General features: G+C 48.7%; 1 protein-coding gene across 1 annotated transcript in view; it reads right to left on the bottom strand.

The window, feature by feature from the left end:
• CDC14B (cell division cycle 14B) overlaps positions 1 to 10983 on the bottom strand; it is a 64960-nt gene extending 53977 nt beyond the window's left edge. Inside the window, exon 1 of the mRNA XM_004591808.3 lies at positions 10789 to 10983. Coding sequence (XP_004591865.2) covers positions 10789 to 10945 — 157 coding nt within the window. The 5' untranslated portion in view covers positions 10946 to 10983. The remainder of the gene's footprint in view (positions 1 to 10788) is intronic.
• Between the last annotated feature and the right edge of the window lie 5333 nt (positions 10984 to 16316).

Genomic DNA, 16316 nt, shown 5'->3' with positions numbered 1-16316 from the left:
CCCTGCCCTCTTCCAGCACCATCTGTAATCCCACCAACACTTCCTGTAGGGCACCCTTGCTCCGGACAGAACCCCTTCCACACACCCCCACAGCACTTGGAAACTTATTTAAGTCCTCAAGCAATAACCAATTTATTGATGTTTTATGGTCCTTCAGAAAGTTCACAGAAAACAAGTATTAGAGGAAACATGGCAGGCACCCCATAGCCCATACCACAGAGTCCCAGCTGCTCCACTTCCAGGTCTCTGCGGATGCACCTGGGTGCTCCCCGGAGGATGGTCCAAGCACTCCCGCCTCTGCCACCCACCTGGGAGACGCCAGTGGAGTCCCAGCTCCTGGCTTTGGTTTGGTCCAGCCCCAACCTTTGCAACCATTTGGGGAATGAACCAGCAGATGGAAGACTTCTGTCTGTAACTGTCTTTCAAACAAATACTAAATACATCTTTTTAAAAAGGGATGGATTTCTCTTTTTTGCATCAAAATAAATGTATCTTTTCATTCCATCTTCTCACTACATTTTTGAACCACCCTAGCCCCCATCACCCTCACTCCACACCTGCTTCCATGTTCTCCTGTGGACTCATGATCCAGCTACCACAGAAGTAATGCCGGATTGCCAATCTGGTGTCTGCCTCTCCCAAACTTCCCATTTCCTGTGAAAGTCACTATGCTGCTTCATCTGTTCTGGTCACCGCAAAGAAAACACAGATCATAGCTTTACATATGCCTGTTTATGCTTTGTAAAATACTTTGCAGACAATATAATGAACAGCAAGGCAGCATTATCTAGGGTTATGTTAAGCGCAGTGTGTAGTAAGTGCACCAAAAAAGTGACATTGTTATTGCATGCATTAAAAAAAAGCCCTAGCTTACCATTACTTTTCAGAATATCTGACATCTTGATTTTGTAAATCTTTACAACCATCACACTAAGAAAAAGCATTCCTTCAGCACTGTGGCTGGAAATGGTTGACTTCTGATTGCACAAATTTAAAGCTCTAAAAAATTATTTGAAATGTGTTTGAATCAAAGCCATCTAAATAGGTTATCATAGGTAAAGGATGTTTTTCCTGCCTCTCCAGTCACAGGAAATCCAAGGACTGCTTTACCTCTTCATCTTGGAACACAGCTGCTATTGAACGCAGGCCCAATGTCAGTTTCCACGCACCTTAGTGACATTGCTATCCCACTCCATCAACCACTCCAAACCCAACTGCCACTCCTGGGCAGCAGAGGCATGGGTAGCAAATGTTTGGCAGTGGCCAAGTCAACACTGGGGTTCCAGTTCTGCTCCCTACTCCAGCATATTGCGGACGCAGGCAGGCAGCAGGTCGCGCGGTTTAAGTACTTGGATCTCCACCACCTCCCATAAGAGACCCAGCTGGCTGGGAATTTGGGGAGTAAACCAGGGTATGGGAAATCTTTCTAAATAATAATAGCAGTTGAGGATGTGGGGCAAAGATGCTCTAATCCACTGCTGGGGACAACGTCAATCAGCAAGATCACTACGGTAGAGTGTACAGATCCCTCAGAATGTGAAAACAGATGTACCACACCACCCAGCCATCCCACCCCGAGAACGTAGGCAAACGAAATGAAATCATCATGTAAGAGTTCTCTCTATTCCTATATTCATATCAGCTCAATTCACAACGGACAAATATACAAAAATCAGGAATCAACTGATGACTGGAGAAAAAAAATGTGGTATGAACACACTACTGAATACTACTCAACCATAAAAAAAGAATAAAATTCTTTTGCGACAAAACAGATACAACTAAAAATCATTATGCTTAGTGAAATAAGCCAGTCCCAAAATGAGAAATAGCATGAGTTCCCTGATCTGTGATAATAAAGAATTAAAAAAATGTAATCTATCTGAAGAAAAGTGACATTTTGAGCTAAGATTATTGTTTACAGACTGTCTATATTTGAGAGGAAGTCTTTCTTTTTTTTTCCTACCTGCTATCTGTTGAATTCGGTACCTAACAAAACGTTAACACTATGATTGTGGGCCTGGCGGGTTCCTTCCCTTATCAGTGCTGGTTTAAATCCCGGCAGCTCTGCTTCCCATCCAGCTCCCTGCCTGTGGCCTGAGAAAGCAGTTGAGGACAGCCCAAAGCCTTGGGACCCTGCACCCTCATGGGAGACCCAGAAGCTCCTGGCTTCAGATTGTCTCAGCTCGGACTGCTGCAGCCACTTGGGGAATGAATCATCAGATGGAAGATCTTCCTGTCTCTCCTCTCTGTATATGCGACTTTCAGATCGGCTCTGCTCAGCTCAGCTCCAGCCAGCACAGCCACTTGGGGAGTGACGGGTGAACCAGTGGATGGAAGACCTTTCTCTCCATATCACCTGAGCTTTACACCTGCCTTTCCAATCAAAGTACATGAATTTAAAACAAACAAACAAAAAATAGGAGACACTGAAAAGCAAGTTAAGCCCCCGCCTGCAGCACTAGCACTACAATAAAAACACTTTTTAAATTTAAATTAAAAATAAACAAAGTAATGAATGAAAAATTTTTAAAGATTTATTTTTATTGTAAAGCCAGATATAGCAAGACAGAGAGACAGAGAGGAAAATCTTCTGTCCAATGATTCACTCCCTAAGTGGTGGCAATGGCCAGAGCTGAGCCGATCCAAAGCAAGGAGCCAGGAGCTTCTGCTGAGTCTCCTGCAAGGGTGCAGGGTCCCCAGGCTTTGGACCGTCCTCAACTGCTTCCCCAGGCCACAAGCAGGGAGCCAGCCATGAGGCTACTGCGCCAGGCCCTGCATGAAAAATTCGTGACAGCTCCAGCTGGTTGTAGAGGGGAAATTTTGCAACACTCAGCCCAAACTCTTGTGCCAGGGTTCCATCCACTCCGAGGCTCCAGCAATGACATTCACAGATCAGCTCTGCCCTGGACACAGCCGGCTGCATCCGGCTCCACCCTGTCTCGCCCAGCTCCCTGTGCAGGTGTAACTTCCCAGACAGAAATGGGTCCTGTCTGGAACCTGGCCTGCAGCTCCTGCAGCCGCCACTCCAAGGACCAGACCACAAATACATCCTGACTGATTTTGTGCTTAAAATCAGAATGTATTGCGAGTGAAGATAAAATCCCAGCATCAGCCGAGCTTGTGAAATCAACTCCAAGCTTCTGTGACACTGTGTTGTCAAAAAGCAAAGAAACGCACGTGAAGAGACTTCGCTTTCACCCATTCGGAGCTTCCAACAAGCTATATCTAATTTACTGCTGCAATTAAAAGTTCCAAGAGCAAACAAACAACAGCTCCCCAAAACTTCAGGCCCTCCTTGCCAGTCACACAGAGCGGTTCTGGTTCCTGAAGCCTTTAGCCATCTTGACTGCCTTCATTTAAGGGGCAACATTCAGTTTAAAAGGTGCTCTGTAATTACTTCCTACCGTGAATAAACAAAGAATCTCATTTCTAAATTATACCCTCTGGGATCCTGAATATAGAATTAATTGAAATAGAGACCTGGTTCTGTTTTAGCAAAGAAAAGAGTATTCAGTAAATTATTAACTATGTGCATTCATATATATATGTTATATATACACACACTCACATATAGATGTTATTAAGCATTATGAAGCTATTACCTCCTTCTGAAAGTTAAAACACGCATGTAAGACAGTCCATTTTCACCAGACCCTGCAAGTAATAATTCACCTTGTACAGGAACACAGAATTCTTCTGAAACTGATACTTTAAAGAAAGGAGAGAAAGGACTTCCTTTCTTCCCACTCTTCACTAATGGGATGACTCAGTGAATCTACTCCTTCCCCATCCTGCAGACGAGGGGCGTACACTGTCTTCCCATCCCCTCGCTGCCTCCCCGACCACGCTCAGCCAGGTCCTCGCTCAGGGCAGAGTCTCAGTGAACGCTTACTGAATGGATGCGAGAAGGACTTCCCCAACACCCAGCACATACAGAGGAGTATAAACGAGCGCAATGCACAAAGTGATTCAGCAGAGATGCTCCTAAAATAGCGAGCTCTCAGGCTCCAGCCTTCGGAATGACATGATGCCATTACGGATTGGGTAGAGAAGATCAGAGGCACCAACTGCACAGCAGTGCCAGCACAGGCATTTCACTTTCAAATGAGGACTTGAAGGAACTACAGATCCACTGACATCGGGAACAAGATGTTTTTCTTTTGTGAAAAGTACTCTGCTAACCAAATTTTAATGGTCTCCCAGTACCTGAGAAATGCAGTCGTCCTGCGACACACACCAAGAATTAAATTTATCCGGTCTAGCTTCCTCAGTTTTTCAGAGACTCAGTCTGTGAAATGACTGGTTGGGAAAATAAGTAAGTAACTAAGTAAGTAAGTAAGTAAGTAGATAGATACATAGATTGATTGATTTTAAAAAAGGTGTTCTCTCAAAGTGCTCCCTTAGAATGTTAGTAAAAATTAAAAAGGCAGGCCCAGTGGCTAAAGTTCTCTCCTTGCGTGCCCAGGATCCCATATGGGAGCTGGTTCTAATCCCAGCAGCCCTGCTTCCCATCCAGCTCCCTGCTTGTAACCTGGGAAAGCAGTCGAGGACGGACCAAGGCCTTGGGACCCAGCTCCTGGCTTCGGATCGGCACAGCTCCAGCGTTGTGGTCATTTGGGCAGTGACTCTTCGGACTGAAGATCTTCCTGTCTCTCCCTCCTTCTCTCTCTAATTCTGACTTTCCAATAAAAATATTTAGGGTTAGGGCAGAGGAGGAGAAACAGAGAGGAAGATCTTCTATCCAATGATTCATTCCCCAAGTGGCAGTAACAGTGGGCAGGAGCTGAGCCAATCTGAAGCCAGAAGCAGGAGCCTCTTCCAGGTCTCCCATAACAGTACAGTTACAACAGCTCCGTGTGAATATCCTTGACAAGTCTACAAAGCTGAGTTCAATTTTAAAAGTGTAACATCACCAAAACTCCCCATCAATCACAAATACGGCATTCACAGCTAACGGAATAAAAACGTCTCCGAAACTACTTACAGCATTAGCTTTAAACAGAAACCAACACATCAGATAAAGAGAAATTTCTCCTTAAGTCAGAAACATAGCGGATCTGCTCCCTTAGGCTGAATCTGACAAGCCATCAGGAGAGGGCAGAATCAAGAATCACAAGGGACAGATTAAACTGCACTGTTGGAGCAGCACCCACGCACAGCTACAGGGGAGAAGAGGAGGGCACAAACCCCCTCGCAGCCAGAGAGCCAGCCACGATGCACACAGCCCACCTCAACAGTCTCAGGTTTAGAACGGCGAAAATCCGCTCCATTTTTGAATGCGTTTTCCATAGCAATCCCTAAGAGGGAAGTCAGGACTTCTTATAAAACTAGAAATGGTAAGGGGGGGCTGGAAGCCAAAAATCAAGGAATTATGCAAAGAAGCCCTATCTGCACAATCAGGCTCATAACCACCCGAGTTCCCTACTTCCCTGGCTCCTCACTGCACCTGCTCTGGGGAAGGATGGCTGTGGGGCATTCAGATCCACACCCTATCTCAGTTGTTGTCTGAGATAGATTAATTAATTAACTCCAAGGGAAGGACCCTACAGGATTTACTTACACGGAAAACAGCATGTAGCTAGGACGCGATGGAACACAAAACGGAGGCTGCTAAAATTCATTTTTGCCAATTGTATTAAGAAGGAGATAATCAGATATGTGATTTTTGTTTTATATTCAACTCTCCACCCATCTCTGCACTACACCCATCAAGCAAGGAAAAGGGTTTCGGAAAGCAATTTACTTTACAACAAAAACAGACACACACCACATAAGGCCTGCCTGACCATAAAATGCACCTCTAGTACTAAATCTTTTGGATAATCATCTGTGAAATGCTATTTTTAAATGGACATCAGGGCTCAGTCATGCTGTAAGTTAATGCTCTGAAAGCACTATTATGCAATCAGCAACAAACATCATCTATGGGGTTTATTTTCCACGACCCTCTACCTGTGGCTCGCCCAAGCAGCCTTCCCATCTTTAAGCAGAACCCAAACACAAAGCCACAGCTGCAGCTCAGCTGCAATTTCCTATCAGGCAACCTACAAACCCTTCCGTACCATAAAACACCTAACAGCAGCCCCAGGAAGGAAGTCAAGCTTTGGCTTATTTTTCCCCTTGGAAGCAATCTTTACAGAAAGCTGTAACATTTCCCCTGAGGCAGAAAGATAAAACCTCCAGCTCTCCTGGCCTCAGACAGGTTCGGAGCCAGTCCCTCTGCAGCAGCCCTGCCCAGAGCTCACTCATCCCTGCTTCCCCGTGCTGACTCAGCCAAGCCTGTGTGCAAGCCCACAGAGGATGGGAACGCCACCCGGGCCCATCCCAGAGAACAGGAAGGCAGCCCTGGCCACTGGCTACTCACCAGGCACTTCCCAAGCACCCCTCTTCAGTTAACCCTCAAGCAAATCCGGGCCAGATGAAAGGCCATTAAGGTTCAGCTGCACTCAGAAGCAGGGAAGAGCAAGCTTTCCAGGGTGGTTAAGGAGGAAGATGTGAGGCAGATGACAACGTGAGCCATCAGAAGTGAAGATGTTAGGAATTAAGCAAGCACATCCATCAAGAAAACAATTTCACATCATGCACAAGTTTCAAAGTATGGAAACCGGCAAGTCACAGCCGCAAAGAATGAACACTACACACTTCAATGAGCTTCAATCCCCCAAACAAAATCACCCACAACATGCAACTTTTTAAGTGAATTTGCTTTCTCTGACTCAAGCGTTCTACAAAATAACGCCACCTTTCTATCAAGCAAAATATACTTCTATCACTGCAGTGAATATGCATAACTGTTTTACATAGTAAGCATTCAATAAATAAATATCTCTTGAATTAATGAATAATCTCTCCCTAACGATGCCTGCTGTAAATTTTAAAGATTCTAAAAATGCAGGTGGAGAGGAAACAGATAGTAAATCTGGTTAACAAAAATCAGCACTTCAAAAAAGACAGGACAGCCCTGGGGCCTGGTAACTCAAAGACTGAACCCTCACCTTGCAAGCTCTGGGATCCCAAGCGGGCAGTGCTTTGTGTCCCAGTTGCTCCACTTCCCATACAGATCCTTGTTTATGACCTGGGAAGCAGTAGAGGATGGTCCAAAGCCTTGGGACTCGGAGTCCCCATGGGAGACCCAGAAGAAGCTCCTGGCTTCAGATCAGATCAGCTCAGGCTTGTTGCAGCCGTATGGGGAGTGGACCACCACATGGAAGATCTTTTTCTGTCTCTCCTCTTTGTGAATTTGCCTTTCCAATAAAAATAAATCAATCTTTAAAAGAAAATGAAAGGAAAAAAGAAAGGAAAGAAGGGAAAGACAGGACAGACCTGACCTTCACTAGCATCTGCAATGAAATTATTTGGGGCTGGTGGAACGCACAGCACATTAATCTTCCTCTTCTAACACTGGCTTCCCATGCAGATATCAGTTCTAGTCCAGTGCCCCACTTCCCAGCTGGCTCTCTGCTTGTGGCCTGGGAAGGCACCAGAAGATGAGAGGACCAGGAAGAAGCTCCTGGCTCCTGGCTTCAGATGGGCCCAGCTCTGGCCACTGAAACCATTTGGAGAGAGAACATGTAGATAGGAGATCTGTCTGTCTCTCCCCCCCTCTCTTTGTAATTCTCACTTTCAAGCAAAATAAATACAATTAAAGAAGAAAGAACTCAAAGTGACATAAAGGGAAACACTGGAAAATTTTAAAAAGAACGGAAAGAGGCTTAGCCCATCATCACTAGCGACTGTCTTCACTCAGTGGACAGCTAGACAATGAAGCAGTGAGATAAATCAGACCTCTACAGAAAGTACTAAACCCCGTAAGTTATCAAACAGCAATTACACAGCAGCATTAGTCTTTAAAAAATTACCTATCATTCAAGAGGAAAGAGAATATGGGCTATCATTTATGGCAGGCCTATTTACGAGACAGGAAAGTGGGGATTAAAAAAAGATTCAGACTTCAGGTACCAAGAGGCTCCTGAGCAAAACCAAACAGTGCCACCCGCCCGGGTGCTGAAGTGACCAGTGGAAACCGCTGCCTCTCTCCTAGCTTTCTTCACTGGTAGCAACCCTTTCTGCTTTCTTCTCTCAATAAAGCTTTAGGATTCATGCACACCATTTACACTGTACTTTTAAAAAGAAAAAGCTTTATTTATTTCCATTGGAAATGCAGACCCAAAGAGAGGAGAGACAGAGAGAGAGGTCATGCATCAGCCGGTTCACTCCGCAAGTGGCTGCAACAGCTAGAGCTGAGCTGATCGGGAGCCAGGAGCCAGGAGCCAGGAGCCAGGAGCCAGGAGCCAGGAGCTTCTTCCAGGTCTCCCACGCAGGTACAGACGTCCTTGTAACAAATTTTGATCAGGGAGTAAAACGTGGCCAACTGCTGGGGAGAAGCTGGCAATGTCACAGCTTTGGAACAGAGTCTTGGATTTTCTCAAAACATTAAACACAAGACAACCACAACACCCAGCAACTCCACTCCCGAGTATAGACCCAAAGGAACTCACGTATCCAAACGAAAAGTTCACGGGTGCTTACGTGATCCCTCAACAGCCAAAAAGCCACAGAAAAATGGAAAGGACACAAACACTCGGGCCTGGTCTTATCGCATTGAGAAGTTTACAGATAGAACTACCAATAGGTAGAAAGTCACAACACTGATGCGCCTACAACCCGGTGTAACAGGGCCTGGAAAACCTCCAAGGAACAATTTCTTTCTTACCACTGAACAAATTACGATTCAGTCACAATGTAATACCAAGCAGCCATTAACAAAACTGCTAGAATGGCACAATTTCTAGAAACTTGAGTAGGTGCACAAAAAAACTGAAAGGGGGAAATTAAACACCAGGAAAAGCTGCCTCTATCTTCTCAAAATGTGTGTGTGTGCTGCTGCTGCTGCTTAAATTAAGAAAACAGCGACACAGGACAAAACAAGGACAGGCCTCAAGCTTTCCCTACAAACCCAACGAAAAGCAACCCAAACTCGGCCCCCAAGATGACTTGGCCTCCCTGCGAACCACGCTGAAGGCAGGCCTGCATCCATGCCGTTTTTCCAGGGAGGCCGGACCCTCACTGGAGCAAGGCTGGACATGGAGAGACCCCAGAGAAAGCAGCCCTCCCTCTCCAGGCACCTGACCCGAGCCGGGCTCTCTCACTACCACTACAGCCTGGTCACCTGCCCACACGCTGTTTTTATGCTCGGTGCTGTTTAGTTAGTTAACCTGTCACTTCCTCACAAAAACCGCTCACTTTTTCTGTCCTTGAAAGAGAAGGAAGATTTACTACAAGGCTGTCAAGAACCCTGCTGATGGGAAACAACTGAATGTTCGGTAAAACACTGACATCTCCCTTTCTACATTAAAACTCTCAAATACTCTTCGGTAGCTTTAATGCCTTAAAAGTTCATCTACTTCAGCCTGAGCAGTAATGAAATTAGGCCGTTTTGTAGGCGCCACTATACAGAACAAACGTTCTGCTAAGTTCTCTGAAAACAGAACAATGCACAAAGCAGGTTGTGAGCTCTCGTGCAAGTATAGAGAATATATATACATAGACACGAACACACGAAAGACCCGTTTCTGGAAGTTTTCACTGCACTGAAGACTTGAAGATAACTTTTCTACCCACTCTTGTAACACCTTTTAGAACTAGTCTGTACCACATAGCTAGCTGTATTAGCTACCATAACACTAAGTGCCGTTCCATAAAGCAGTCCTTTTACAGGAAGTAAAAATAACATAGGAAGGAGAGGCCGGGGAAGCAGCAGCCATCCCTCGCTAGCGGGGGACAGCTCCCAAGGAGGGCCCCGGATCCAGCCCCAGCAAGATGGGGGGCTTCGAGTCCCATGGACCCCGGCAGGTGCCAGCCCGAGTCAGGTACTTAAAGGCAACCCCTTCTTCCTCTTGCCTTAAAACGGACTGAGGCTTGGCGAGTGGACACCAATCAACAACCTGTTCCCTCAGGCACAATGAATGTTCTTGCTACTCCAGCTCACCTGGCTAAGGGTAAGAAACTGTTTATAAACCGTGTATGCAACGCGCGGGAAGCCACCCGCACCTTCCGCTCCACGCCACTACGGCCCTGCGGATCGCAGCACCACGCCGGACACCCGCACGCTCCGGGGTCACCCGAGGAAAGCCCAGCGGCTGCCCAATTCCTCTTCTGGGTCTTTCAAGAGCCCGGAATCCGCCCTAACACAACAGCCCGCGGAGGAGTTCTTTCTACCTGTTCGCCCTGGCTCACCAGCCCTCCTAGAAGCGTGCCACCTGGGGCCGAAGCCATCCACGTGACGCCCTCCTCCGAGTCCAGGCGGGACAAGGGGCTCCCCCCGGCAGGTGTGAGGGGTGCAGCTGGACTTCGGACCGGACCCTGCGGGACCCTCGTGCCCACCGGGAAGCGCCCGCGTCCGGCATTGCCCGGCCCGTGCTCGTGGAACCGTCCGGGGTTGACTCACGGGGAGGCGACGTCCACGAGGACACAGAAAAAGCTCAAAAGGAGGAAACGCACTTTTTGGGCGCCAAGCTGACGTCCGCAATTTAGGAAAGGTGACCCCCACCCCGGCCCAGCTTGCCAGAGGAGCGCAGTGCTAGCTAAACCGATAAAGTTACAGCTCGCGGCCGCCACGGCCGCCGACCAGGAACGGCGGGGGCTCTGCCCGGGAGCCCGCAACCACAGGGGGGTGTGGCGGATGGGACGCCCCCGGAGGCGCCCCGCGCCAAGCCCGGCAGGGGAGTGGGCTTCGGCCCTTTCCCTCCCCCGTCCCCGGACTCGCGCCTCTGCCCCCCGACTTACCGGTGATGTCCAGGTACAGGTCGTCCTGGTCCAGGCGGTGCAGCTCCTGTGGCGTGGAGCTGCGGCTCTTCTTCACGCCGGGCGAGGTGGACGAGCAGCGCCGCGAGCAGGGGGGCGCGGCGGCCCAGCTCGGCCGCCGCTCGCTCTTCCGCTTCATGGGGAGGACGGCCGCAGCCCGTCGGGGGGGGGGGGTTCGTCCGTCCGTCCGTCCAGGCCCTCGCCCAAGTCCCCGGGGCGGCGAGGCGCGAAGCGGCGGCGTTGATGAGAACCGCGGCGGGCTCCGGCCGAGTCCAGAAGGAGGCGACCGCCGCGCAGGAGCCGGAGGAGGGGCCCCGGCCCACGGGCGCCCGCCCCGTTCCCTCCCGCAGCCCTCGCTACAGCGCCTCCTCCAGCCGCGGCCGACGCCCCCCAGCCCGCCCCCCAGGGGCCCGCAGCGCACTGGCGCGGCCGGAGGCGGCGGGGGCTGCCCGGGGCGAGCGCGCGCGCGTCCACCGCGGCCGCGGACGCAGCAGCCGAGGCGCCCGAGCACAGCGGGCCGCGGCAGCCGGGGACCCCAGGAGGGCTGTTCCGTGGAGCTTCATTCACAAAAAAAAAAAAAAAAAAAAAGGGCCCACAACCCTCCTCGGGGCCCGCAGGCGGACGCCTTTCATTGGTCGGCGCGGCGTGACGTCACGCGGACGGGGCCTTTCTACAGGCAGGTACTCGGTGACGCCATAAAGAAAAGTCTGAGCGGCTTCGCCAATCGGAGACAAAGTGTGCTCGCGACCCCCAGGCTGGGCCCCCAACTTTTGTTCCTCGCGGGACCTGCGAGAGCTTGCTTTCCGTAACCGCCACCCCCTCCCCCGGTCCCAACTTCCTCCAGTCAGTCCCAAACCTGTACACGGGACGCCCCCCCACCACACACACACACCCGCCTCAGTCCCTCACTCCACATCTGGGACGCGTGTACATTGTCAAGTATTTCTGCGTTCCCCTTGTGAGTTGGCGCCAAGTGAGAGGAAAAAAAAGAGATTCTGGCCATGGCCGCCGCCGCCTCGGACCGGCGGCTGCGTAGACTTGAGGGAGAGCGAACTTGAACCCGTTTCAGTCAGGAACGCCCGACTGGCCCCGCCTGCCCCCCGGCGAGGTGACAGCCCCCTCAGACGCGCTCCGGAAGGTTCCCTCGTCCCAGGGACCCACAGGAACTCGGCGACGGTGTGCGGCAGAGGTGCCCACGGGGTCCATTCTAGAACGACGTGTGGGTGGAAACGAGGGGGTGAGTTTTGCCTTTGAACTTTTCTAGATCTCACAAGCCCGGCGACTCGCGGTCCCTTTAGTGGAACCAAAGTTGTCATTTTGGAAGCCCTCTGGACAGATGCGCGTGGCCATGGTTCCCTTATCTGCAAGCTCTTTCTGTGTTTTAACTTGAGGTTAACGCCACTGCCCCCCTCGCCCCCAGCCACTCAGAAATGCTAATTTTCTCTGCCTAGCGCCTCCGGTGAGGAGCTGCTAGAATCCTATTGTTGTGAACATTTCCTCTTAAGCGGTGCTATTTAGGAAGGCAGGGGCTGCAGGCGGGGCTGCCTGGGGCTGCCAGGGGCTGATGGCTCTGTGCTGACCTTCTGGAAGCCCCTGACGGCCTTGGAGCATGAGTTCTGTCTGTGTGGCCCGAAGATGCGCGGCCTGAGGCCGCTGTACACCTGAGCTCCACGGCGTGGGCTTCCAAGTCCAGTGTTACCAAGGGGAAGCAGGCCTTGGCAGCCCGGCTCCCGGCCTCTGCACCCAATGTGTCCCCAAACTCTGCAGTGTTCACACCACACAGGGGTTTTGTCTGCGAGGCTGCCCCAAAACACAGGTAATCCCAGAACTTTCCATCCTCTGACAATTGAACTAGACTCTGGGTGCCTGGAGAGGTTTCAGAGAGTAGACTAGAAATCCTGATAAAATCCACGTTTTGCATAAAGTTGCTGACAGAAGTACTGTTCAAGCACGCCTTTCTTTTAATAAATGCGTAATTTTAGGCTGCCCTTGCTATCTATGTCAGGAGGAAACCTTGTCACGATGTTGAAGAATCTTCTGTTTTCTTGGAAACGAGAGATCTGGGGGAAAAGTCACAGAAAACACAGACTATGAAAAAAGTGTGGATCTTAAATGGTCTTCGCACCAAAATAAACATCTTTTCATTCCGTTTTTCTGTGAACTTTGGAAGTCCCCCTGTACAAATCCAAGTGCATAAACAGGTTGACACTGGCCCGCAAAGGTTCACCTTGAACGCGCAAAGGTCTTATTTTCTAGTACAGGTTTTTAACCTCAGATTTTCATTAAGGGATGTTTTTGCTTGTATCCCAAATGATTTTTAAAAATATGAACATGTGATTATATATCTTGAATACAAGCAAAGAAAAACTATTTTTGTGTAAATGCATATGTAAGAAAGTTCTTTATCTTCCTATTGCAATCTTCCAACCTTTAGCTGCTGTTAATACCCTGTATGGAGATTTAAAATATCCAATTTTTAACTAACTGGTTCATATTGTGCACTGTGTTCTATGAACTTTTTTCATTTATTAATAGTGCATTTTTAAAATATTCTTTGTTAGTCTTTATTACAAATCTCATTCATTCTAAGAGTTGTGTAGTTTCCTTTGTATGCTTGTTATAATTTCTTCCCCTATGGATGGATGTTAAGGTTGGATAGAGGTTGAGGAGAGAAGGGTTTGTACAAGCAATTTTTTTATCATTGTCTTAGAAGGTATATATTCACAGGAGGGGTAATGATTGGATTAAAGGATATTCATTTTTTAAGTTTCCATTGATAATGACAACATTTAAGGGTATTTGTCTTTCCCTAGTCTTGAAGTGATTATGAATATAATCGACATTTTAAGTTTGAGAATAAAACATAACACAGAGCCATTATTTTCTTTCTGCAAACACTGATTTATTTCTTCGAAAGACACAGTTAACACAGAGAGACAGGGAGAGACAGAGATCTTCCAACCTCTGGTGCACTCCCCAAATGACCACAATGGCAGGGGCTCAGTCAGCCACAAGCCGGGAGCCAAGAGTTTTATCTGGGTTTCCCAGGTGGGTACAGGGGCCCAACCAATTGGGCCATCTTTGCTACTTTTCCAGTTGCATTACAGGTGGCTGGGGCAGAAGCAGAGCAAGTGAATGCTGGTATTACAGGTGGCAGCTTAACCCCCTATGCTTATTTGCATTACACTTCCCAGACCACAAGGGAAGTTGAACACGGTATCAAGTTTTGAACATGTTAGCATCAGGAATCAGGACCAGATCCAGGACTCAACCCAGACACTTGCAGTCATCCCAAGTGACATTGTAAGGACTGCATCAGAGGCTTTTCCCCTAAAAATACTCCTGTGAATGGGGTATCAAAACCTGAAACTGAACTTTAAATTTTGCCTAAGTAAGAGGTGAGCTAACAAGATATTCCGTGCTCCTTGCTTACGATACAACAGGAAGAACCAAACGTTCTGGCCAAAAATGTTTCCCTTGGGGCTAGTGTGGGAATGCTGCCCTGTGGCACCAACCGCCCATATGAGCACCAGTTCATGTCCTGGATGTCCCACTTCCAATCCAACTCCCTGCTTATGGCCTGGGAAAGCCATCGAAGATGGTCCAAGTCTTTGGGGGCGATCCGGAGAAATCTCCTGGCCTATGGCTTTAGATGAGCCCTGTTCTGGCCCTTGTAGCCATTTGGGGAGTGAGCCAGTGATTGGACGATCACTCTCTTCTTTCTCTGTAACCCTGCTTCAAATGAAAAATAAGTAGATGGGGCCCAGCACGGTGGCCTAGCAGCTAAAGTCCTCACCTTGAATGCGCCAGGATTCCATATGGGTACCAGTTGTAATCCCAGCAGCCCTACTTCCCGTCCAGCTCCCTGCTTGTGGCCTGGGAAAGCAGTTAAGGACGGCCCAAAGCCTTGGGACCCTGCACCTACGTGGGAGACCTGGAAGAGGTTCCTTGCTTCAGATTGGTTGCGGCCACCTGGAAAGTAAATCGGTGGACTGAGGATCTTCCTCTCTGTCTCTCCCCCTTTCTGTATATCTGACTTTGCAATGAAAATAAATCTTTAAAATAAAAAAAAAAAAAGTAGACCTTAAAAGAAAAAAGGTTACCTTGATTCTGTCAAGCCTTGAGACCTAACTTGAATTTGCAGGAAACCTGGGGTGTAGCAGAACCCTTGAAAGACTCCTAAGGAAACAATCTGCGCTATCTTAAGTGTGAGACTCAATGCAGTCGCTCTCCCTTCAGCAAGTAAATGTCATGGGAAGAAACTGCTGAAGCCAGTGGAGGCTTCCCTGTTGTGGCGGAGTGTGGAGTGTGGATCCATTAGTTTTCCTCTTTCCAGTAAGTGCTTGGGAGGAGCTTCTGAGGAAAAAAGGAGTTGTATTTTGGCTCATGGTTTTGGAGGTTCCAAAGTCGGACAACCCCATGGGTCCGGTGTCTGCTGAAGGTGATAGCAGGTGGAGGGAGGCTCACAAGGCGGCCAGAAGGGAGAGTGGGAGAAGAGCTGGGCTGACTCAGCCTCTGTAGCCAACTGTGTCCTGAGAGCCAGCCCCCTCTACACTAAGGGTCTTCTAATAGACACAGCGCTCATCTGCAATTACATGGAGCTTTCACCCTGAATCTGTCAAGCACCTGTGTTAATTAATGATTAACACAAGACCTTGGATTGTAAACATACCCACAAATCAATTAGTTAAATCCTGCTCAAACCATAGCAATCCTTTTATTTATTTATTTATTTTTAATTTTTATCGGAGAGAGAAGGAGAGATGGAGAGAATGGTCTTTCATTTGCTGGTTCCCTCGCAGGTAGCAGCAATGGCCAGAGCTGAGCTAATCTAAAGCCAGGAACCAGGAGTTTCTTCCAGGTCTCTCACACAGATGCAGGGTCCCAAGGCTCTGGGCCATCCTCTGCTGCTTTCCTAGGCCACAGGCAGGAAGGTGGATGGGAAGCAAATCAGCTGGGACATGAACTGGAACCCATAAGGTGCTTGGGGAGGATTAGCCAGTTGAGCCGTTGCATCCGGCTCCCATAGTAATCTCTAAGATGGGGGGCAAGGGTCAGTGTTGTGGTGCAGTAGGTTATGCTGGCCATTTGGCCACCCAGCATCCCATTGTGTGAGTCCTGACCATTCTGCCTCCTACCAAGCTTCCTGGTCACGTGTCTAGGATAAGAATAGAGAATGGTGGTTGGTTTCCTGTCCACCCATGTGGGAGACTCAGATGGAACTCTGGAACTCTAGGATTCACCCTGGATCCACCCTGGCTGTTGCAGCCATTTGTGAAATGACTGGGGGATGAAAGCTCTCTCATTCTGTCTCTGCCCTCTATCATCACTCTGCCTGTCAAATAAATTTTTAAATAATAACATCCTGAAGGAAGTGGAGACATTTAACCTAGTGTTAAGATGAATCTGTCTCACCTTAGAATGCCAGCAGAGTGCCTGCTCTTCCATCCAGCTTCCTGTTACCTAGCAGATGACACCAGCGGGCTCAAGTGATTAGGTTCCTCCCATCC

The sequence above is a fragment of the Ochotona princeps genome, chromosome 31 (assembly GCF_030435755.1).
Source record: "Ochotona princeps isolate mOchPri1 chromosome 31, mOchPri1.hap1, whole genome shotgun sequence".
Taxonomy (NCBI): Eukaryota; Metazoa; Chordata; class Mammalia; order Lagomorpha; family Ochotonidae; genus Ochotona; species Ochotona princeps.
Note: the sequence above shows the minus strand (reverse complement) of the source record. Positions and strands in the feature narration are given on the sequence as shown.